The sequence below is a fragment of the Phocoena sinus genome, chromosome 2, assembly GCF_008692025.1.
Source record: "Phocoena sinus isolate mPhoSin1 chromosome 2, mPhoSin1.pri, whole genome shotgun sequence".
Lineage (NCBI taxonomy): Eukaryota > Metazoa > Chordata > Mammalia > Artiodactyla > Phocoenidae > Phocoena > Phocoena sinus.
In genome coordinates this window covers 50,643,399-50,668,123 of record NC_045764.1, presented here as the reverse complement: position 1 = coordinate 50,668,123, position 24,725 = coordinate 50,643,399, and the positions used below count along the sequence as shown (strand labels likewise).

The following is a 24,725-nucleotide window of genomic DNA, read 5'->3' as shown; positions in this document are numbered from 1 at the left end:
GATGGAGAGGAGTTTTGTTCCAAGGCGAGTTATACCTGAGTTTTATCCATACCTGATTTAGATACTTAAGATGAGATTCTGAACTTAAGAGTTGATGCTGGAATGGGTTAGGATTTGGGGGGTGTTAGGATGGAGTGAATTTATTTTGCATCTGAGAAGGACATGGATTTTTGGAGGACAGACTGTTATGGGTTGAACTGTATCTCCCCCAAATTCATGTTATAGTCATAATCCCCAGAACCCCAGAATGTGACTGTTATGGACTGAATTGTGTCCCCCCATCCTGCCACCAATTCATATTTTAAGTCCTAATCTCCAATGTGATGGTATTTGGAGATGGGGCCTTTTGGAGATATTAGGTTTAGATGAGTTCATGAGGGTGGGGCCCGCATGACAGGATTAGTGCCCTTATAAGAAGAGACACTGGAGAGCTTGTGAACATGTGTGCTCATGTTCTCTGCCACTCGAGGCAGCAAGAAAGCAGCTATCTTCAAATCAGGAAGACAGCCCTCAGCACAACCTAACCACATGTACCGATTTCAGACTTCCAGCTTCCAAAACTGTGAGAAATTAAATTTCTGTTGTTTAAGTCACCCAGCCTATGGTATTTTGTTATGGTGGCCCTAGCAGAGTAATACAGTAACCTTATTTGGAAACAGGGTCATTGCCAGTGTAATTAGTTAGATGAGGTCATTAGGGAGGGCCCTAGTGAAATGTCACTGGTTTTCTTATAAACAAGGGAAATTTGGACACTGAGATACACACACATAGAGGTAAGATGATGTGAAGAGAAGAAGGGAGATGATGGCCATCTGCAAGGATTAGATCCTTCCATCACAGCCCTCAGAAGGAACCAATCCTGCCACATCTTGATTTCAGACTTCTAGCCTTCAGAGCTCTGAGACAATATCTATAGAAGCTCTGTAAGTCACCCAGTTTTGTGGTATTTCGTTGAGGTATCCCTAGGAAACTCATAAAATACCCTTGAAAAACCTTGGGAAATACAAAACTTATGAGATGCATACATGTGTGGGAAAAGCCAGACACATGTTATACTAATAAATAATCCTATGAGTTGACATTCTCCATTTTAAAAAATGAACAGTAATCTGGGGGAATGAAAATTTGCTATGCCTGTCATGATCAAAAGTTATGAACATACTAGCCATTATTCTCTTCTATAAATATTTGAAGATTTGGGTATTTACTATTTATGCAAAATACTGTAATTTCTTTTTAATTGACTGTATTAAATTTAAGTTGGAACTAACACTCGTATGGGACTTGGTATTTTAGAAGAATATTCAGTATGTTCTTTTAAAATAATGCCAGATGTCCACATTAATTTAGATATTGGCTGATACAATGTATTATTTTATAAGAAGCAATGAACACTGAACAGAATATATTAGAAAACTTAAAAATAATATTATCAAGACCTTTTAGAGTTTATGATACTAAAAATATTGATTTTATTTTTAGCAATAAGCTATTGAGATTCAAGTATTTGGTTTTCAATTACAAAAGAAAGTACTTTAAAAACTATGGTAGAAACTGAAGTCAAAGCTTTTAACACAATCTCCATAGCAACGTGGGAAGGAGCAAAGTCTGGTGGACCAAATGAAAGACACAAATTCTCAGTTTCAGGTCTTAGCATTAACTCACCACAGAAAGCCATGTTTGTATCTTGGTATTTCATTTTTTGCTATCAACATGGGCACTTCTGGCTTTTCTTAACAAAAGGGCATTGCCTAAGTCCTATGTATTTGATACACTCATTATATTAAACTAACACTATTATATTTTATGTTCTAAAGCAATATAAGATATTCACACTGAATTTCTAGGTTTAAGCAGAGAAATAAGTAGCAGTAAATATACAAATGCTTATTGAACAAGTTTCCCAAATTTCATATAAAGATAACACAAAAATAACTTCATTTAAGGGATCTACTTTATTTGCACAAATTAATTACCATGATAGAAAGAAAGTTTATCTTTTCAAACAGGCATTTAGAATTTTATCAGCTACTAACAGAGCATCCTTACCATACTGAATTGTTTTCATTTTCATATTTTTAATAAGAAAATATCTTCTATAGGAAATTGTGCAACAACAATGCAGGAGGATTTTACTGTAGTTTAATGGAAGATTTTCCTATGATGATATCTTACTAATATGAAGATCATTTGCTAAAGACACATATATAAAATAAATTTTTAAAAGTCTCTGAGCTACAAAAAGAGATCATAGTTAAGTCACTTAATATTTATTACATACCAGACACCATCCTGGGCTCTTTACATAAATGATCTCATTTAATCCTCACAATGACCTGATTAAATAGATATTATTACTATGCTCATTTTATTGATGAAAAGATGAAGCTCAGAGATGTTAAGTACTTTGCCCAAGGTCTCCCAGAGGAAAGTCAGAATCAGGGCCTGTGCACTTGACTGATATTCCCTACTGCTCCTCATAGATGTGCCTATTTTATTAGTTAATTTTATTCATGTAGTAACATACTCAAATCCTGACTCAGTCCTTTCAACTCTAATTTAAAATGGAATTTTACTAAATTTGGTGATCCGATCACCTCTGATCAGAAGTAGCAGATTAGCAAGGTTTGGAGGAGGGCTTCTGTAGGCAGACACAGTAAAGCAGGAAACATTAAAAATACAGAAAGTTGAAACAGGAACTGAAAGTATAGCAAAATAGGATTATTCAGGGTAAGAAAAAGACAAATGCAGTTTTGGGAAGGAGTGGGTAGAGAGATGGAAAAGGTAACTACCATTTGCCGAGCACCCATTATATGCCAAGTGTTTGCCTTCATCATCTGCTAATCCTTAGATGGCCCTGCCCAGCAGGCTGTTCTTTCCCCATTTTGAGGCTCTGAGAGGTTCAGCACCCTGCCCACGCTTGCTCTCATTCTACAAAAATGATTATAAAGGAAACGCTTCTAGGACTGAACAGGGGTAACAAGTTATCCTGAAAAATGTACTAACCCAAAATACCACATTTGATGGATAAGTGAGGTATTATAGTATTTTTTTTTCATCTTTGAAAAATGTGAACTTAGAAGATCCTAAATTTAGAAAATCTATAAGCTGAGACTGTGCTAATGGGGGATTTTTTCATTTCATGTCCTATTTTTAATTGTCTGATATTCTTTTAATAAACTACCAGAATGGGGGGTTTTACTTAGTTAACATTCTTAGCAAATTCAAGGCACTGTGCCAAGAAACAGACAGTGGTAAGAGAATGCTATTTGGAAGGGTTAGAAATTCAAAACAGAAACACACACACACACAATGCTCAGCCACACACTTTCAGTTAGCAATGCGAATTAAACAGAAGAGCTGAGCTGGACCCATTATATAACAAATATTTTGTTCTTACATTCCTTATTGCCTAAAGACTATTGTGAATAGGGAAACAGCAGGAAAACACTCCTGCAAAGAATGAGCTACTCTAAATAACATGTACAATAAAACTGTTCTGTATAAGACCAAAAATGTAATAAAGAGAAATCCAGTTTTCTTGTGATACTGAAAATGTGCATTTGTTTCATTTAGCTGTATGGCAGCAAGCATTCTATGCCCCTTTAAAGCTGCTGACTTACCAACACTTTTATGTGTGTCCTCCACCCTTCCCCACGTTCCCACCCCTCCCCCAGGTGTAAGCCCTGGTGTCCACTTAGGAATGATTACCCCTGGTGCAGTCCTGCCATTGGCGTCTCTCTCAAGGGAAATAGCTTGGGGTAAACAATCGTAAACATGGGCTCACTACACCGGTGACAGTGCCCCAAGGGGCAGTGCAGCAGCTCCAGAAGACTTCTGGGTAACGAGACTGGAGACAGAAAGTCCAGATCTGGAACACAAGAGAAAATCATGCACAAATAAAAAATGAGATTTCCTTAAACTTGGCTTCTTAAAATATTTCTTATTGTTAGCAAATAAGTTCAGTTAGTGAAAAGTACTGCATGTTGAAAATTCTGTTATCCGATAGGCATTGAATAAAAATGTAACATTATTTGGAAATGAAAGATGCTTTTTTACATTTTTGATACTAAGAGAAAACCTTAATCTACTCTTTTAAGAGCAACCTGAGCTGTCCTGAGATAGAGGCCAGGAAAGAATAAGACCAAATATTCTTTAAGAACAAAGACTGAAAAGGCATTACGTTTACCGAGGGAGGGAGGGTCTGTAAACTTCTATAAGAGTCAGAGAATAAAATAAAGACTGGGACTGAAACAGACTTTCATTAAATTCTTCCTAAATCTATTGGGCATTTAGAATCTTTCAAGCTAAATTATATTTACTGCAAAGAATGAAAAGGGGAAACAAAGAAATCAAAGAAAATGAAAAATAATGAGACCAAGCTTTTCCTTGTCTCACTCCCATGAGCTGTCACTAATAAAAATAGGGTGTTTCCTCCTCAGTTTAGTCTGAGCTACACAAAAGAAACGTTTAAAGCAAAACATCCCAATGGCCCAGGCAATCCTGAGCACAAATGTACACTGGGTTGCTATTGAGAGTAAAACATCTAGAGAGAGAAACGGTCATGATGAGGTGACACCTAAAAATCACTGAATCATCTTGAGGAAGGAAATACAAATTATCTTATCATCTGTCCAGACTTATCAATAACCATTTTGAAAAATGTAATTTGCTCATAGGTGAATAATTTCAGTTTTCTGTTTAGTTTTTTAAAACAACTTAATTTGTATTAGACATTCCTGGAAGTTTAATGTTAGAGGTTTCTGTATGCATCTTTTTTTTTTTAAAGCAAAGACAAAACATTTAGTAATTTTAAAAGCACTTGAAATTATTTTCTTATTAATGTTGCCTAGTGCTTTCTTAAAGCATCACAGGTCCACTCCATGTCACCTATGACATCTACGCACCGCCAAATCCTGTGGTAATACTGCCAAAGGCTCCTGAAATTAATTTCCCTTTAGGTATATATATTTCTCAGGTGTAAGGAGGTTACAAGGCAAAAACTTGCTCTGTTGGAAGAAGTACCCAACTTTGCTTTAAGGATAAGATCTTTACACATTTTTCGATACGGAAGAAAGTACCTCTTCCAGCCTTCTCACTTCCACCAAATATGTGCTCCCAAACACCAATTTCTCTCATTTAAACTGCATAGTTTAACTTTTAACCTCTGTTCTTTGTGACTGAAGACCATATTTAGTGAATGCTTCTCTGTGTCTATAGGGGGTGCTGAAGGGCTCAGTGTTGATAAAATATTTTAATATTAAAATATAAAATATTAATATTAAAATAAAATATTAAAACTTTTCTCTTATAAAAAGTGTTCCATTACACAACTACGCAAATGTACTTAATGCCACTGAACTGAACACTTAGAGATGGTTAAATGGTAAATTTTATGTTATGTACATTTTACCACAATTTTGAAAAATGAACACTAAAACAGCATAAAACACAATTCCTAAGCTCACTGAATAAGAGGCAGGAAAAGAAAAGAAAAAAGAAAAGAAAAGAAAGAAAAGAAAAGAGGAAAGGAAAGGAAAAGAAAAGAAAAGGAAAGAAAAGGAAAGGAAAGAAAAGAAAAGAAAAAAGTCCCGGGTACCTTTTAGAAAACTGTGGTAGGTGTGATGCAGACTCCTCATGGCCAGCTCTTGCAGAGGCAGGACGTGATCCTTCTCTGTCCCTATGGCCTTCACCTCAGCAGGGAGGAAAACTGTTAGTTGCCCTGATGAAAAGGAAAGCAGCTTCACCTCGGAAACTTGAATGGGAGCACCACAGCTACAGAAAGACACACATTCACAGTAGTATTAGCCAAAAGGAAATGACTATATGTGCCAATAAAAATATGTTAATCAAAATATACATTTAAAATTTTAAGACACTGATGAATTAGCAGAATTCTTTTCAAATTGAACAGATGCTATTCTGGGTTCCTTAATAAAACCTGGCATAGAAATTTAGATGCATCATTTGGAACTCAGCTAAATCTTCACTGAGGTCCAAGCACTTCCAGTAAGGACAAAATTAGAAGAAATTTCCTTCATAGGGTCTATACAATTTGCTTTGTAAGCTCTATTCATCCTCATTTTCTTACCCTTTCCAAGTTTATGTTTATTGAAATTTTCAAAATTAAAAGGAACAAAGAGTACTCTGTTTAGTTATAGTACCATGGTTTAACAAAATTTTTGTGTTGGGGGAACAAAACCCTACAAAGCAAACAGATCTGTAACGATAGCAGATAACTTTATTGGGTCCTTCCATAAACCTGTGAAGAAAATATTTTTGGCAAAGCCTATTGAATAAGCCAAGTCACATCCTATTCCTTACAGCCACTCATAACCAGAAGGCAGAGGCATCCTTGTTCCTTTAGCTACAGGGTTACCAAAACTCAGGAGTCCAATCTCATTCTACCTTCTGTCTGAGACCACCAGCTTACCTAAAAGTCTCAACACTTTTCTTCTCTAACGACAAATAGGTGCCAACAAGCCTCGGCTCTCCAGATACAACGTGAGATAATCTCCCTACCCTCAACTAGAAACAGGCAATGAAGAAGGCACAGGACTGGAAGGCAGAAGCCCTCAGCTTATTTGTTCATTACAAGTTCCTGCATTTGCTCATTCCTTTCATCAGAAAATGTTTCCAGGGCACCTACTATACGCCAGTCAAAATACTTAAATTAAAAAAACAAAAGATGACCTCCTTCCCTTGAAAAATGTAATAATTACAATATAATTATTCTAATATTGGGTCAGAGAAGGTGGAGGAACTGACTTTTTCTAAGGAATTAGGGAAGGGTCTACAGAGAAGACAGTATCTGACCTAGAACTCAATTAATTTTACTCAATTTCTCCACTCAGCTCAAGAAAAAAGAACCTCAGAAGGCCACGCTGGCTCTCCTACTAAGCAAAACCTCTATCCCAAAAGGAACCATTTTTCCAAATTCTAACATTATAGTTTGGTTTTGCCTTCTTCAATAGCATGAAGAATCCTGTATCTGGCTCCTTTTGTCAACACATTCTTTCTGGGATGCATCCACGCTACAGCACGTACTATAGCTTATTCATTTTCATTGCTGTGTAGTACTGGTAAACATATGGGCTGTTTCCAGTTTGGGGCTATTATGAACTTTGTTGTATATATTATTTAATATATATGAGCATAAAATTCTGTTAGGGACATACTTAAGATCAGAATGAAGCTTATTATAGTGAGGAGAGATGGGCAATTAAAAGATAAACACATGCTAAAATAGAGTGAAGAGGGGAGTGAGAGCTGTACTACTTTAGATAATATAATTAAAGAAAGTCTTTCTGAGGAGGTGACATTTCAGCAGAGACTTGATTGAAGAGAAAAGTTAACTCAGGGAAGGGGAACTCAGTCACAGCCCGGTAGGTACCTTAAACTGAGGACAAGGAACTAAGAGTTCAGGGGTCCAAAGCAGCAAGAGTTCACAGGACAGAGAACCTTAGGGGAGAGAGATGTACAGAGAGAGAACTCTGGAGATTTGCAAAGGTTCCGCTTGAGTATTGAGATGAGTACTGATCAGCACATATGAGGAAACTACCTGAGGCTGGAAAAAGGACGAGCTGAAAAGATTAAAGGTAACAGTGCCCAGCAGTCACAGAGGGTTGGAAATAGTGTCTGCTCTTATCAGTCAAACTTGAACCTCATAATTCAAGGGGCATTGTGTAGAGTACACAAAAAGGTCTTATCTCAGTAGTGGTGAATAGTTAGTGCTAGACTGAACACCATTCCATTCCCACCTAACAAATCCTTAAGAGCCATATCTGAAAAGATTAAACTGTTTCCAGTTAAATGTATCCCAGAACATATATCAAGAACAGTTACATGAATACAAAAATATCCAGCACTCAGCATCATAAAATTCACACTGTCTGGCATCCAACCAAAAATTACCAGGCTTTTCAATATATGACCTATGATGAGGAAAAAAAAATGCAACTGAAAACAACCAAGACAGATGTTAAAACTGGCAGAAAAGGTCATTATAACAATAATTATAATTACTGCATAGAAGGACATGTTGCATACATAGCTCTCACCTAAAGAAACCAGAAATAAGAGAACAAATTAAGCCCTAAGTAAATAAAAGAAATAATAAAGAGCATAAAGAAAATCAATGACATAGAAGAAAGGAATAGAGAGAAATCAGTGAAAACAAAAGCTGGAACTTTGAGAAGATCAATAAAAACGATAAACCTCTAACTAGTCTAATCAGAGAGAAGACACAAATTACCAATATCAGAAATGAGAAAGGAGGTATTGTCCGATTTCTACAGATAATAAAAATATAAGAAGCAACTTTATGCTAATAAAAAGTCCTTGAAGGACAAAAATTAGCAAAGCTCACTCAAGATACAGAGAAGTTGAACAACCCAACATTTATTAATGAAGTTGAATTTGTAGTTAAAAGGTTGGAATACTTCCCAACTCATTCTATGAAGCCAGCATTGTCCTGATACCAAAACCAGATGAACACACAAGAAAAGAGAAACAACCAGTATCATTCATGAACATAGGTGGAAAAAGTCTAAACAAAATTTTAGCAAATTGAACTTAACAATGTATAAAGTCATATGACCAAATGAAGTTTATCTTATTAATCAAGATTATATTAACCTTAAAAAAATCAATGTAATTCACTATGTTAAAACCTAAAAAAGAAAAACCATATAATCACTTCAATAGATGCAGAAAAAGGGTCTAACAAAATTCGACACCCGTCCGTAATTTAAAAAACTCTCAGCAAACTAGGAATAGAAGGGAATTTACTAATCTGATAAAGCATATGTATGAAAAAACAACAGTCAATATATACTTAATGTTGAAAGACTGTTTTCCCCATAAGTTCAGCAAGACAAACATGTCTGCTTTCACTGCTTCTACTATTTAACATTGTACTGGAGCTTCTAACCAGTACAGTCATGAAAGAAAAAGAAACAAAACATGACCATATTTGAAAGGAAAAAGTAAAACTGACTTTCTTCCCAGAAGACATAAGTGTATGTAGAAAGTCCATGATAATCTAAAAAAAACCCTACTGGAACTAGTAAGTGAGCTTGGCAAGTTTGGAGGATACAGGATCAGTTATACAAAATCATTTGTATTTCTATATGGTTGCAACAATCAATTGGAAATTTAAAAAACTTTAAATACCATATACGATACTATGAAAAATATGAAATACTTAGAGATAAATCAGACAAAAGATGTCTAAGACAAGGAATTAGACATTTATTGTGATCATGGGCTGGGAGACTTAATATTGTTAAGATGTTAATTCTCCTCCAATTGATCTAAAGACTCAATGCAATTAAAATCACAGGCTTTTAAAAATATATATAAATTGAAATTTTGATTCTAAAATTTATATAGAAATGCAAAGCAGCTAGAATAGTAAAAAAAATTTTTTAAAATTTTAAGACTAACTGTAAAACTATGGTAATCAAGACAGTGCGGTATTTGTGTCAAAACAGACAGATGAATGGAGCAGAGTATCTAGAAATAGACCCACACATACATGGACAACTAATTTTCAACTAACATACAAAGGAAATACAGTAGAGAAAGGATAGTATTTTAAACAAATGGTGCTTGAACAACTGGTATATCCATATGTAAAAAAAGGAACTTCAACCATACCTCATACCATACACAAAAATTAACTCAAAATGAATCATAGACCTAAATGTAAACTTAATTTCTTAAAAATTCTAGAAGACAGGGCTTCCCAGGTGGTGCAGTGGTTGAGAGTCCGCCTGCCGATGCAGGGGACACGGGTTCGTGCCCCGGTCCGGGAAGATCGCACATGCCGCGGAGCGGCTGGGCCCGTGAGCCACGGCTGCTGAGCCTGCGCGTCCGGAGCCTGTGCCCTGCAACAGGAGAGGCCACAACAGTGAAAGGCCCGCGTACCACAAAAAAAAAAAAAAAAAATTCTAGAAGACAGCATAGGAGAAAATCTTTGTGATTTGGGTTACACTAAAAGCAAGATCGATAAAGGAACCAATTGATAAATTGGATTTTATCAAAATAAAAAATGTCTGCTCTCCAAAAGTCCCTGTGAAAAAATGAAAAGGTAAGCCATGGACTGGGAGGAGATACTTCCAAAGCATATATATGATAAAAGACTTTTATCCAGAATCTATAGAGAATTTTCAGAACTCAATAATAAGAACACAAACACCCAAGGAAAAAAATGGGAGACTTAGACACGATATCAAAGCAGATATATGGATGGCAAATAAAACATAAAAAGATGCACACCCTTATTTACTAGGGAAATGAAATTTAACAATGTAATGGAAAAATCACTACACACCTAGAATAAAATTTAAAATATGTAAGAACTGATAATCTCTTATATTACAGGTGGGAATGTAGAATGTTACAGTTATTTTTGTAAAGTCTGGAAGTTCTTCCAAAAATTAAATATACATGTACTGTATGATCCAGACACTCCACTCCTAGGTATTTATCCAAGGAAATTTAAGTCTAGGACCATTAAAAGACAGTCTACATTTGTTCACATCAGTTTTATCTGTAATAAAGCCAAAAACTAGAAACAACACAAATGTCCATGAACAAGTGAATGGAAACAACCTGCGATATATCCATACAATGGAACGCTACATAGCAATAAAAAAACGAACTGTTGATCCACACTATATCATGTATAAATCTCCAAATCCCTATGCTGAGTGAAAGAAGACAGAGAAAAAGAGAGTATATACTGTTTGATTCTATTCATATAAAACTCAAGAACATACAAATTTATTGACAGTTAACAGAACACAGATCAGGGTTGCCTGGAGATAGGATGAAGACAAGGAAGGAAGGACTACCAAGGGGCACGAGGAAACTTTGGGTGGTGGTGGATATGTTTATTATCTTAATTGCAGTGATGGTTTCAGAGGTACGTATGTATGTGTGTGTATACATATATACATCAAAACTTTTCAAATTATATATATACTTTATATAGGTGCAATGGGGATAAAAGCCTAACTGGTGTGAGAGAATAGAAAGAAGTGGAGAAAGTGAGTATAGACAACTCTTTCAAAGAATTTTTCTCTAAAGGGAAGCAGAAAAATAGTGGAGAAGTTGGAGAATAAAAACAAAAGGTTATGTGAAAGAAGTACACCATAGACGAATACATACAGCATCATTCAATTTACACAAAGTTAAAGAAAAGATATAAAACTTGACAATACACTATATGGGGATGTATTTACATATATTAAAATCATAACTCAGTGAAAATGAATGATAAATACAAAATTCAGAGTAATGGCTAACCTTGGAGAAGAAGGAGGAGCATACATGGGAGAGAACCATACAGGGGCTTCAAAATTGTTAGTAATGTTATTTTTGTAAGTTAATGATATTTACACTGATGTACACGGTCAAAATATGGAAGCTTTCTAGTCAAATTTTAAGAAATGACCCTGTTACCTTAGTTGATGCAAAAGGGAGAGAACTTAAGCAGAAGGGTATCCCATGGATGCTGGTGGCCTTACCATTTCCTTGTGGATTCTGAATCATACCCCTTAACACAAGCAACACTGTATTCAATGAGCCATGGCTATTCTTGCCTACAGGCCAAATTGGGCCTGGAATTTTCTATATCCTGTCATTCCAGATACAAATTTTACTCTTCCCCAAATCTAATTCCTTTATAAAGTCTCTCCTGACATCATCTTTTACCAATGATATGTCACAACGTTTGATGTTTCTAAATCACACATTATCTAACTGTATTATGGAAGTTCTGTTGTTAACTCATCGAATGTGATCAGTTTTCTCTTCTATCTAGCAGTTCTATATTGGTGCCTAAGCAGTTCCAAATACAGATTGGTTGTTTTGAGTCTTCACACACAGGGGAAGAAATTTGAAAGAGAAAAGATAAAAAGGAAATGGTGAAAAGAATACTGAGTCATCCACATGGTGCCAAAAAGGAAATAATTTTGGGGTAGTTCGTGGGGGTCCAGTCTGTCTCAGGAGCAGATGTGCCAAAAAGATATGAGCATCACATTATCTGTATTTGGTTACCCACCAGGATGGCAACATTTAAGGAAATGGTTATTTAGGAAAATATAGTAATCTGTCAAATGGAAAATGTCTCATTTATGGATTAAATTAAATATATCTTAAGTTGTGTGTTTATCAGTGGTGAACTATGAAGAACCACAATATAGGCTAGTTAAATCTGTTAAGAGAATGACAGACAAGCCACAGACTGGAAGAAAATATTTGCAAATCACGTATTTGATGAGAAACATGTATTCAGAATATATAAAGAACTCTCAAAACTCAGTAAGAAAAAGTCCAAACAATCCAGTTTTTTAAAAAAGGGCAAAAGACTGGAATACGCTTCACCCAAGATACAGCTGACCCTTGAACAACATGGGTTTGAACTGCGTGGTTCCACTTAAACATGGATTTTTTTCAATCATAAGTACTACAATACTACATGATCCAGGGTTGGTTGAATCCACAAATGTGGAATTGCAGATGCAGAGGAACCCCGGATATAGAGGACTGCCTATAAGCTATATGTGGTTTTTGGACTGTGCCGAGAGTCCGCCCCAACCCGCGCATTGTTCAAGGGTCAACTGTACATGGAGGGCAAATATGCATATGAAAACGTGTTCAACATCAACAGTCATTAGAGAAATGAAAATTAAAACCATGAGATAGTACCCACTTATTAGAATGTCTGAAAGAAGAAAAAACTGACAAGAACTCTCATGAAATACAAAACAGCACAGCCATGTTGGAAAACATTTTGGCAGTTTTTAATAAAGTTAAACGTATCCTTACCACATAGCCCAGCAAATGCATTCTTAGATATTACCCAAGTGGAATGAAATTATGTTCACACAAAGCCCCAGACAAGAATGTTTGCAGTAGCCTGTGTCATTTCATTTATATGACATTCTGGAAAAGGTAAAACATAGGGACACAAAACATAACCGTTTCCAGAGGCTGAGGTGTCTCCCGAAGAAAAAAGGTTCATTTTAAAGGGACATGGGGGACATTTTGGGGGTGAATGAACTGTTCTAAACCTTGATCATAGTGGTGGCTATACAACTGTATGCATTTGTCAAAATTCACAGTACTATACACTAAAAAGGGTGAACTTTTCTGTATGTAAATTATAGTTTAATAAAACAAGCAAAAACCAAACAAACAGTACCACTGTGCTAAAGCACAGTCCTAGAGCCCTCTGTTCTGCTGGTCATTAGCCTTTTAGTTGCTGGATTATGGGGCGATCTTAGGGGAAAGGCAGACACAGCAGTGGGGGACCTCAGGGGCTTTTAGTTCAATAGCTATTCATTAACTTGTGTAGAAATACTTCAATACTGTCAATAATTTAACAGCTAGTATGGATACACTAGTGCAAAGCAGCTGCACAGCGGCCTGCCAACTGGTGTCAAAATTTCTATGATATTTTTCTTTGATTTGCTACTTTGCCTTTACCCCTCTTACTTTCAAAACCTCAGTTGACCCTATGTGATCACAAAAACACGAAGAGTCTGTAGCAACACAATTGTGACTTTGCATGAGTATTTCTGTGGGTTAGAAAGGTATTACCCTTATGAAGCATTTTGTGAAGATGAGGAAATAAATTTAAATTTTACTGTATAACTACTATTTGTTTCCTAATATGGAGAAAATTAAGATGAGAGGATCATATCCAATATGCTATTATGCAGTATGGCCACTAAGTCTGGAAACACAGGCAAACACATAATAAGTGACTCTTTTGATGATATACAGCAATACATAGTGTGATGATTAAATTTTTGTATCAACTTGGCTAGGCCAGGGCACCCAGATATTTGGTCAAACACCAGTCCAGATATTTCTGTAAAGGTATTTTTAAGATGAGATTAACATTTAAAACAGCAGACTTTGAATAAAGCTGATTACCCTCTATAATGTTGAGTGGGCCTTGTCTAATCAGTTGAAGGCCTTTAAGAGGAAAAGACTGAGGTCCCCCAAGGAAAAATTCTGCCTCCAGACTGTCTTTAGACTCAAGCTACCACATCAGCTCTTCCCTCGGTCTCTAGCCTGCTCTGCGAATTTCAGACTTGCCAGTGCCCACAATCATGTGAGCCAATTCCTTAAAATAAATCAATCTCCCTCTTCCTCTCAGTGCAAGCCCCCCCACCTACACAACACACACAAACAGATCCCTCCACATACACACACACACACACACACACACACACACACACACACCTCTCTCTCTATATTGGTTCTGTTGCTATGGAGAAGCCTAATACTCATGGTAAAGCATATTATTTGTTTCCAAACTTTATAGCCATATTTTAGTTATGAGAATCCTGGGCAAAATCATAGAACAATAAAAATATAGGGTAAAAAGCAAGCAAGCAATTCATGAATAATTACTTCATACCGCTATTGCCTTAACAGCTGCTGCTTCTTAACCTTACAAGTGTTGATGAACTCTATAAGGAACACTGTCCAAAGAATTTAACAATAACAAATAAAGGTTTAGAAAACTGAAAGCCAGACTTTTCCTAATGCTTCCTCTGTCTCCAATAATTAGAAAGATTAGGTTTCTGACAAACTGCTGAAAAGACTCACATTAACAAGTATGTGGATCCTCATTTTATATAAGGTCTAATTTCCCTTTGACAATTCTTTTAGCAGAAGTTCCTACTCTTCACCGCTGGCTGTAAACAGCTAATTAAATTCATTTTACAATACTTCTATTAAATGCCTTCTCTAGTTAACACTGGAGAAGAGTTGCAGCTATGTAGAATGCAGGCTACAAGGCAGGAATTCACATGAGTTAGTAATCTTTCTGTTGGCCATAGCCAACTTCCCTTGACCTCATCAGATACCAAATATCCACCCCACTACAAATGATGCAGGAACAAGAAAGGTATTTCTCATTCCTGTTCTCAAGAAGCTAGTAGAGGGGCTCAAACATATAGAGGTGATTCTAGACCAAGGAGAAGAGGGAGACAGTATATGTAGTGCAGTGGTTAAGAGTGTGGACAATGAAGCAGATAACAACTCTACTGCCATCTAGCTTTGTGACCTGAGACAATCTTTCTGAGCTCTGGTTTCTTCATTTCTAAGATAAGGATGATTATCACAAGGGTTGCTGGGAGGATAATGTGCAATATGCAGATAAATCAATGAGTACACTGCCTGGTACACAGTAAAGTTTAAGCAATGTTTATAGCTGTGCTTTCTCTTTATTATTATAATACATGATTTTGGGGGATAATATACATGGTGTGATGGTTAAATTTTTGTATTAACTTGGCTAGGCCACAGCATCCAGATATTTGGTCAAACACTAGTCTAGATGTTGCTCTGAAGGTATCTACTGTTGAAAACTAAGATTAACATGATGATATTCCAGAGAAAGGGAACAGGGATTCAGCTCTGTGAATGCACAGGGCAGATGGGGTTACACAACAGTTCTAGTGGCCAGACTCTCAGGTCCATGGAAGAGAACAGCAAATGGGAGAGAAGGCTGGAAAGGTACCTGTCTTGAAAGCTAGTGTCGCTCATCTCAATAAGAAGTAATCATGAAATGAACTGTCAGTAAAGAGGGATGGAAACTCCATGATACGCTCAGTTCACAATAAAATGAAATAACTAGTAGCTGGCAATTGTTAAGCCTTGGCATCTTTGATTTCTAACTCGATAGTTTTTATTACTTTAGAATAAATGCTGAGGTGGTTACAAAAAAGATCGTACATCTGAACCCTTAAGTGAGTTATTAAAATGAGTTGAAGTCTGTTATAAATGTCAGGACCCTTGGCTTAGTTACATAAATAATTTATAACAATTATCACAATTCCCTTTCAACTCAATGTTTTCAGAGCTGCCATTCAGCATTTAAACCTAAACAAGCTAAATGAATGGTAACATCATTTTGCCACGGAGATTATGCTCCAAAACATGTATGTGATGTAGCAAATTAATTCATATGCATTTTCAAACTTACCATGCCACCAACCAAAGTGTTAAGAGTAAAGAATTAGTTTCAATTCCCTTACCAAAAGAACGCAAGTAACTGTCTTTTATACTTCAGAAAATACACTGTCATCCACATGCTCATTATTGGGGGAACTGCTACCAGATTAACCCTTTTTAGCAAAAAAGTTTTTTTTTTCAGCTTAAAATAAGAGGAAAAGTAAAGGGAAAAAGTAGATATGGAGAAGGAAAGAAATTATGTCACCCTGATAGAATAAACCTTGGTTTGGATAAAACGTCTGTCCTCTTGGCAGAGCCTCTTTAAGGCTTAGTTTTGTTCCATCTGAGAATGCATTTATTTTACTTTCATTCTTGAAAGGTATTTTTTGCTGGTTGCTAGGTTGATTGGTGTTTTTCTTTGGCACTTTAAAATTATCATTCCACTGTTTTCTGGCCTTCAAAATTTCTGATGAGAAGGCAATGGTCTTTTGAATTATTTCTTTGTATGTAGTTTGTCATTTTTCTCTGGCTGCTTTCAAGATTTTCTTTTTATCTTTGGTTTTCAGCAGCTTTGACTGGGTACAGTTTTCTTTGTAATCTATATTACTTAAGTTCACTGAGTTTCTTGAAAATGTAAATTTATGTCTTTCATCATATTTGGCAAATTTTTGGACAATGTTTCTTCAAACAATTTTGTTGTTACCACCCCATTTTCTCTCTATTCTCCTTCTGGGATGACAAATATCAGGCTTTTTTGTACTGTTTGTACTGTTTGGCAGGTCCCTGATGATGCTGATGTTCATTCTTGCTTTCAGTCTTTGTGTGTATGTGTGTGTGTGTGTGTGTGTGTGTGTGTGTGTGTGTTCTTCAGACTGAATCATTTCTATTGATCTACCTCCAAGTTCACTGACTTTTCCTCTCTTATACTATTCTGTGTTAAGCTCATCAAGTAAAGTTTCTACTTTCCGTGACACTAGGTCATATTTTCTTTATTCTTCAAATGTTATTTAATTTTGGATTGTACCCTGGACATTTTGAAAGTTATACTGTGGATACTCTGGATTCTGTTATATTCCTCTAAAACTTAAAAGGAGTGTCACTATTTTTGTTTTAATAAGCAATTAATTACTACATTGGAATCAAACAACAAACTCTGTCACTTGAGTGACAGCTCAAATCATACCTCAGTTTTTTTTTAGTATGTAGCTAGGCTGCTTTGTGCTTGCCACACGGAGGTGTGGTTCAAGTATCTAGTACAGCTTGTTTTTTGTGTGTAGGCAGCCCCCACACAAAAATGGACTGTGATCCAAAGGATATTTTCTGGTATGCTGATTTAACTCAGAACTCTGAATGCATTTCTCATAAAGACAACTCTGTTACCTTGAGTGGTTATATTAACAAACCATTTAACCAAATCATTTATCCAATTTGTACCCAAATCCAGCTATAATTGCTTATTTATATATGAAAAAGCGAAGTAGTGTCTTGGTTTCTTTTTCTCATAATCAGACAACTGAGAAAATAACTTTGGTATTGGGCCACTTTTACCATTAAGTTCTCCTGAGTAAGCAAATGTGCCAATTACCACTTTTTAAAATTCTAACATGGGAGGGACTTCTCTTTCAAGGTAAAATATAGAAGAATGGAAGACATTTGTTTCTGTGGTAACAATAAGAAAAATCCAGACAAAATAAAAATTATACTTTTCCAAGAGGCTAGCAAAGAGCATGAATGCAAGGAATCTGTGACAGCCATCCTCCAGGATGGCTCCCATGCTGCTCGCCTCCCGGAAGTTCCCTCTCACAATGAATAGGGTTAACCTGTGTAATCAATAGGATATAATAGAAATGGCAGTGTGTGACTTCAAAGCTAGGACATAAAGAGGCAGTCCCCTGCTCTAAATTTTCACCACTCTACTTTTCTCTTAGGGTATTTATTTTTTGTATTACAGTTATTTTTATATATTAGGATAAACATCTAAATTATCTTTTCTACAATTATTAGCACAGTGCTGACTTGCTAAAGTTCAATAATTACTTGACAAATAAATGAACATAGAATAAGGAGGAGCTAACTTTATTCACATTTCTATGAATATCAAAGATAATTTTGTGAGACTTCCTGAAACTGTGCAACATTTGTTATTAGCTATTTTTATACCTTTTTATATGCCTTATACCTGGTTCGCTATTTTCCTTCTGAGATGTGAATTATATATATATATATGTCAGACATTTTTATATCATGCCACAGGTCCCTAAAGCTGTATTCATTTTGCTCTAATTTTCTTAGACTGTTAATCAGAGAAGGGTAATACAATTCTTTCAGAGAAAGCACAGTACAGCAGGAGCTGATGTGTTCTTTATTCCGGACCTACCTCTGGGCTAGAAAGAACATGTGATGGTGGTGGTGGAGAACCAAGTGTGCTGATCCTTCTATGCTCAGCTTAAGTATCATCTCCTTGGAGAGAATTAGCACGGAGTTTGTTTAATTATTGACTGTTCACTTGGATCCCTAGCTAGATTATGAGGTCCAGGAAGGCAGGTACTGAATTGTTTGGCTCCTACATTGTATGTCCATTGTCTAGACAGTGACCAAACAGAGTAGTTGCTCAATAAATATGCACTGAATAAACAACCGAACCAAGATCCTTGTTCAGAATCAAAAGGTACACTTTCTAGGCCTCAAATACCCTTATGCTCTTTATATAAGATTTACCTTAGAACCCTGTTCTAGACCTTGCCCCTCCTTTTCCCAAAGCACCCCCACTTTGACTTGGAATGGGACAGTCCTTTTGCACATATGCAACAGATAAAAGAGATAAAAGAAGGGGAGCCCCTAAATTCTGTTGCCAAGACTTCAATAGTCACATGTATTAGAATTCTGAATACATTTTTGCCACAGAAATATTTTATAAGTAAGTATAATTTGGAGGGTGCAAAATGGGTTAAATGACCTTTTAATGAGCTGGCTAGGAGTATAACCACCAGAACCGCTTCTATAAGAAATGCATTCTGAGTTAAACCAACAGATTAAAAATACCTTTTGGATCACTGTTTATTTGTATGTGGGACTGCCAACACTCCAACATCTATTAATATTAGAAAACTGATTGATAACTGTCTTTTTTAAAAATTTTATTTATCTTCTTATTACTACTACCAAAGGAAGATGCTAATAATAATAAAAAATGTAGACTATCTGCTAGTAATTTGCATATTCTGCCTTACTGTTTTCTCAAAGATTTGGAACTCTCATAAAATTCACTACCTCTGCTACCAGATACCAAGTCAACAATTAAAATATATCAAAAAAAAAGGGAATTCCCTGGTGGTCTAGTGGTAGGGACTTGGTGCTTTCATTGTCATGGGCCCAGGTTCGATCCCTGGTCAGGGAACTAAAATCCCACAAGCTGCACGGCTCGGCCAAAAATGAAATAAATAAAATAAAATATACTATCTCTCTACTCTGCACAAATAGAACTTTCTGGCAGTCAGTAATATCCATGTCTAAACACCAAAGAAGAAGGCTCTTTACCTCAAGTAAGAGCTATTCTTTAATTGTGGTAGAGATTTAAATCATATTTCAGTGCAGTCTCTGAAGGCTTTGGTGCAAGAAAATTGCCTCCAGCTTTGGAGCCTACTTGCATCATTCCGTGTATCTTGGTGATTGAGGGTATTTCATTCACCACTTGGAAAAATTAGGCTATATTATAGATCTTTTACAAACTCATTATGATTAATGAGTGAGTAGGATCATAGCTGTCACATGATCAGCTGTAGAAAAATCAATGAGCTAAAAACTCCATTACATATTCTATTTTCTATGCTTCATAGAAGGTTCTGAAATATGTCTCTGGGCTTGTATTTCATCAGCCTATACAGGCACTGAATTCATCTAGGGCTCTCCCAAGATAACAACTGTATAATTTTTCTTAGGGGAAGGCCACTAGGATTACCCTCTCTGGAGCAATCACTGCTCAATGTCCATCCCCCGGAGCCATGCCAGCAGGGGAATGGCTGTCGCTACACACAAGTTTATTGGCATCCCTTTCCTTGCCAGAACTACATACAGTATGAGCCAGGTTATGCAGGATGTTTGAAATTATAAGGAGAGAGTCAACATGCTGGCTAAGTACCCTCAAAGGTGTTCCAAGTATCCTTTGGCTGCTTAAGTGAGGCCAGTCAAAAGCAGGCTCTGGCAGCTGAGTTGTCCGGTGTTAAGCCCACGCCACTCTGGGAACCACTTTAGGGTTGGTTCTTTCTCACTGCTATAGAAAGAGAAGCTGAAGCCATCTTTCTAAAAGCCTAACTGAGAATGAAAGATCATTGCTGCTCTGAAAATAAAAGCCTATCGTTTCTTATTAACTGAAACATACGTTTTGGTTGCTAGAATCATGATTTGTATTGAGGGACTATTTCAAATGTTGAGCTCTAAATATTTTCAATTGGTATAGTCCTAGATACTAATGTAGTAAAATTGTCACTGCAATGGAGTGCAGAGAAAGAAAAGCTTTTACGTTAATGCAGATTCCTCCAGTTTCTGTGACTGATACTATTGAGCTTATAATGGTATGCATAGATTAATTTTTCTTTGACTGGAAAAATAACAAACAACTTACTGACCAAATTTACAACTTACTAACTAAACTTGAAGTACAATACTCTAAATTGCTTGCTCAATATTCTTGACTTTTAAGGGTATTTGGTTTAACATATTAAGCCCCAAAACAAAACTGAACAGGATTATCAAAAGTAGTTCATCTATTTTTGAGTTTTATTAGGACTAAATATTGAAGTAGAAACAAAGCTAGCAAAAGAGGTGAGTGATAGTATAAAATGTGAAATCAGCCTTACCCACTGCACCCGATGACTTTGTTGTACAGATAGGACGGCAAGCCTTTCAGATGAATGTTGTTATCCACGTACACATATTGTAGTTCTCGAGATCGACCTAAATCTGGATTAGAAAGAAAAGTGCTATAATTCCTATAAATATACACCAATATAATGTGAAACATAAAATTTAATACATAATATTAGAATAATTCAAATTTCTACTCTGGAAGAAAAAAAGTGTTGCAGATTTAACTAGGTGTGAAATTATGTCAGCTGTAATATGAGATTCTACATCAGAAAACATGACTATTGAAAAATTACTCAACCCACCTGAACCTTGAGCATTTAAGCTGTAAAATGAGTACTGGGAATGGAATATTATTAGATTTCCTTCCCACATAAAAATTCTATGACTTTTAATAAACAATTTCTATTTATTTATTAAGTTTGTTATAGGTCATTTATTTAGTTTCATTTTTCTCCATAGGAAAAAGTGTTACACAAACTAAGTTGGCAGGTCAGCCTACTGTGTCTCACCTCCCCTGGGCAGAAAGATGGGAGGAGGGGTAAAGGAGGGCTAGGGATCAATCTGACCCTGGCTGGGCTGGGCCTCAGGAGCCAGGTGGATCTAAGAATGGATGGAACTGCCCGTGGCTGCAGGGGCAGGAAGAAGCAAAGGGAGCCCCAAATCCCAGTCCTCAGTGAGGTGTGAGGTACAGACGGATGGACAAGACCTGCAGGCCAGGAAGCCGGGACAGGAATTGGTTTGTACCAGGAATGGGAAGAGGTGAGAAAGGGAGCCCAAAGAGAAGAATCTGCAATAGGAACAAGTATGCCAGAAAGAGGGAGAATCCAGAAGTTTCGCAGAAGTAGCCGGACAAGGGGGGAGCAAAGACTGGAGGAGGATTCAGTGAGGAAACAAAGCACAAAGTACTGAAGCTGATCTCTGGCCATCACAGGCAGCAGAGACACTTCCAAGTGCCGAGGTCATCCCTTCCTGTCTACTGTGTGCCCAAGATTGTTCGACCAGCTTTCCTTTCCACTCCTATCACTCACAGGGTAGAGCTATTTGTCTTCATCGTTACAGAGGCACAGAACAGAATCCTCAGTAGCCTTGCCAACCCTCTGCCTCCTGAAGTAAGAACATAATCTTTGAAAAGTTTTCAATCTCTGAAAAGTTTCAAACTATAATTCTGCTTGTGAAAATAGGAAATAGGCTGAAGGAGCTCTCTTTTCCCCTGTCCTTCTACAGTTAGGAAAGACAAAGGCCCAGAAAGCTAAATTAGGTGGTTCTTAAGCATATTTACATTTCAAAACAAAACCCATTCACCCATTAAGGACTTTTAGGCACTATGGTAGGCCTTGGGGATTCAGATATGAATATGATATTGAGGACGGACATGAAAATGATAATATAATATGATCACAGCTATTAAGAGGCTTGTATAAAGTCTCTGTTTCACAGATGGGTTCTGGATAAGTTGTTACATTAAATGAGAGGGGGGATAATATAAGATTGAGGTAAGGAAGGGTTTGCCATGGAACTGGTAGGAAAAGGTGAACATTACCTCCTCTTTTCCACTACAAGTCCTATCACAGTATTCTTGCCCAGGAATAGCACTGGGGCAAGTTACAAAAAGAGGAACCAAAATTGGCAGCACTGGGAACAGGCAACAAAAGCACTGGGAAGTAGCAACTCTTAGGGAGAAAAAAAATTACTGGCCTACTAGCTAGAGATGCCCTTTCCCAGTGTGGTGGTTTTAATATATCTAACAAACACAATAAGCAGAACTGCTGTGTGATTTTGTGATTTCAGAGTAAGTCACAAAAGGCATTGTGGCTTCCTCTTTGCTCTCTCCCTTGGATCGCTTGTTCAGGAAGACAACTCCTTTGTCATGAGGGCCCCTCGAGCAGAGGACAGCCAACAGCCAACAGCCATGTGAGTAAACCATCTTGGAAGCAGCTCCCCCAAGCCCCAGGTCAAGTCTTCAGATTACTGCAGCCCCAAGACTATGTAAATATCCTGTTCCTTCTCAAAGTTTTGCCCATTAATTTTAGCATTCATCAATGGGTCTTGTTTGCAACAATTATTACACGGTATTCATTTAGTGGTGATATTCAATTACCATCTGTCTACATTTATTAACTGGAATTCTTCTGTAAGGAAGAGCCATCCCTTCTCCCCCATTTATTTATTTGATTTTTATAACAGTATGGATTCATGGATATTTATTTTATTGTAAGGACTAAAAACCCAATACCATTATTGTTCATTGTGGTGGTTAAAATGTTTCAGTTTTGGCAATTAGGAACACTTAAAATTGGTCCTTATGTTCTTTCAACAAGTTTTCATCCTTTTTTGAGTATCATCATACTTTCTGGCACCACAAGACAGTCCCAGCTCAGCTTGTATTTTCCCTGCTATAGCCCTGAAATCAATTACTTCTCCAAGGAGCCTTAATTCCTTTTAATAGGGTATGGTGTTTAGAAACCAAGATCTGAGTGCTAGGTGTGGCTCATTACTATGGGAATGACATTGCTTCTAGGATCCCTAAGTAGAAAGCTCTACAAAACATATGTAAGTATACTAACTCATGTATACATATACAACTATATTGTTAGAAGTATACCTTCATCATAGATTCCTAGGAGTGGACTTGTTAGGTCAAAAGGTTAATACATGTGTAGATGTGTAGATTCTTTGGTATACCTCCAGAGGAGTTACACCAATTTGCATTCCCTTCATCAATGTATGAGAGCATTGGTTTCCCACAGTTTCACCAAGTTTTTTTTTTTTTTTTTTTTAAATTAATTAATTTATTTATGGCTGTGTTGGGTCTTTGTTTCTGTGCGAGGGCTTTCTCTAGTTGTGGCAAGCGGGGGCCACTCTTCATCGCGGTGCGCGGACCTCTCACTATCGCAGCCTCTCTTGTTGCGGAGCACAGGCTCCAGACGCGCAGGCTCAGTAATTGTGGCTCACGGGCCCAGTTGCTCCGCGGCATGTGGGATCTTCCCAGACCAGGGCTCGAACCCGCATCCCCTGCATTGGCAGGCAGATTCCCAACCACTGCGCCACCAGGGAAGCCCCTCACCAAGTTTTAAAACATGTTGTCTTATTTAAAAATTTCTGTCATTCTGAATTTGTATTTCTCTAATTATCAGTGTGAACATTTTTCAATGTGTCTGAGGGCCATTTTTACATAGTTTCTTTTTTGTGAATTGTCTGTTCATATCTTATGTGTCTGTTCTTTCACTTATTAGCCATGTGATCAGAGCCTCAGTTTGCACATATGTTAAAATGGGCATAATAGTGCCTAACCCCTCAACTTTACCAAGTTGTTAAAACCGAATGTGAAAGAAATCTGCAAAATTTAAATCACTATACAGTATGTTTTTTTAAGCATAAGAATACATAATTACCACAATAATATGTATTGCTACTTTAGTAAACATGTATAAACTTCTCTACTGGTATAAAAGGCTACAAATTTATAAAACATAGATGGAAAAAATATACATAGAAATATCAGAATCTACTTGCAATGAAAGAACCCTCAAAATTACATTAAAAATTCCTATTTTATATTTTTTCACTACTTCTCTGACTGTATACAAATCCTCTCATCACATATAGAAGTCTGCAGACTTTAAAGGCATATAGAAAAGTTGGGAATTTTTAAAAAATTGAAACTACACTGATAAAATATAAATGAGCTCTGGTCTCAGATATGACTGTCAGAGCCTGCAGGGGTTTCAGGGAAAGATTCTTTACTTGAGTTTATGCAGTGGTAAGGAGTATAGGATACTAATTAATGGAGCAGGAACACACTCTCAGAGTCAGAGAACTTGGGTCTGAATCTTCATTATTCTATTTACTAAATGTGTGTCCTTAGTTTCCTCATCTGT

At 36.7% G+C, this 24,725-nt stretch overlaps 1 protein-coding gene across 4 annotated transcripts in view; it reads right to left on the bottom strand.

The window, feature by feature from the left end:
* The window catches only part of LRRC28 (leucine rich repeat containing 28), a 189,986-nt gene that overhangs the window by 27,348 nt on the left and 137,913 nt on the right, over nucleotides 1-24,725 (bottom strand). For all 4 annotated transcript variants that reach the window (XM_032623663.1, XM_032623666.1, XM_032623665.1 and 1 more), the window contains 3 exons: nucleotides 20,838-20,940; nucleotides 5,600-5,775; nucleotides 3,712-3,871 (listed from right to left, as the gene is read on the bottom strand). In XM_032623663.1, coding sequence (XP_032479554.1) covers nucleotides 3,712-3,871; nucleotides 5,600-5,775; nucleotides 20,838-20,940 — 439 coding nt within the window. The remainder of the gene's footprint in view (nucleotides 1-3,711; nucleotides 3,872-5,599; nucleotides 5,776-20,837; nucleotides 20,941-24,725) is intronic.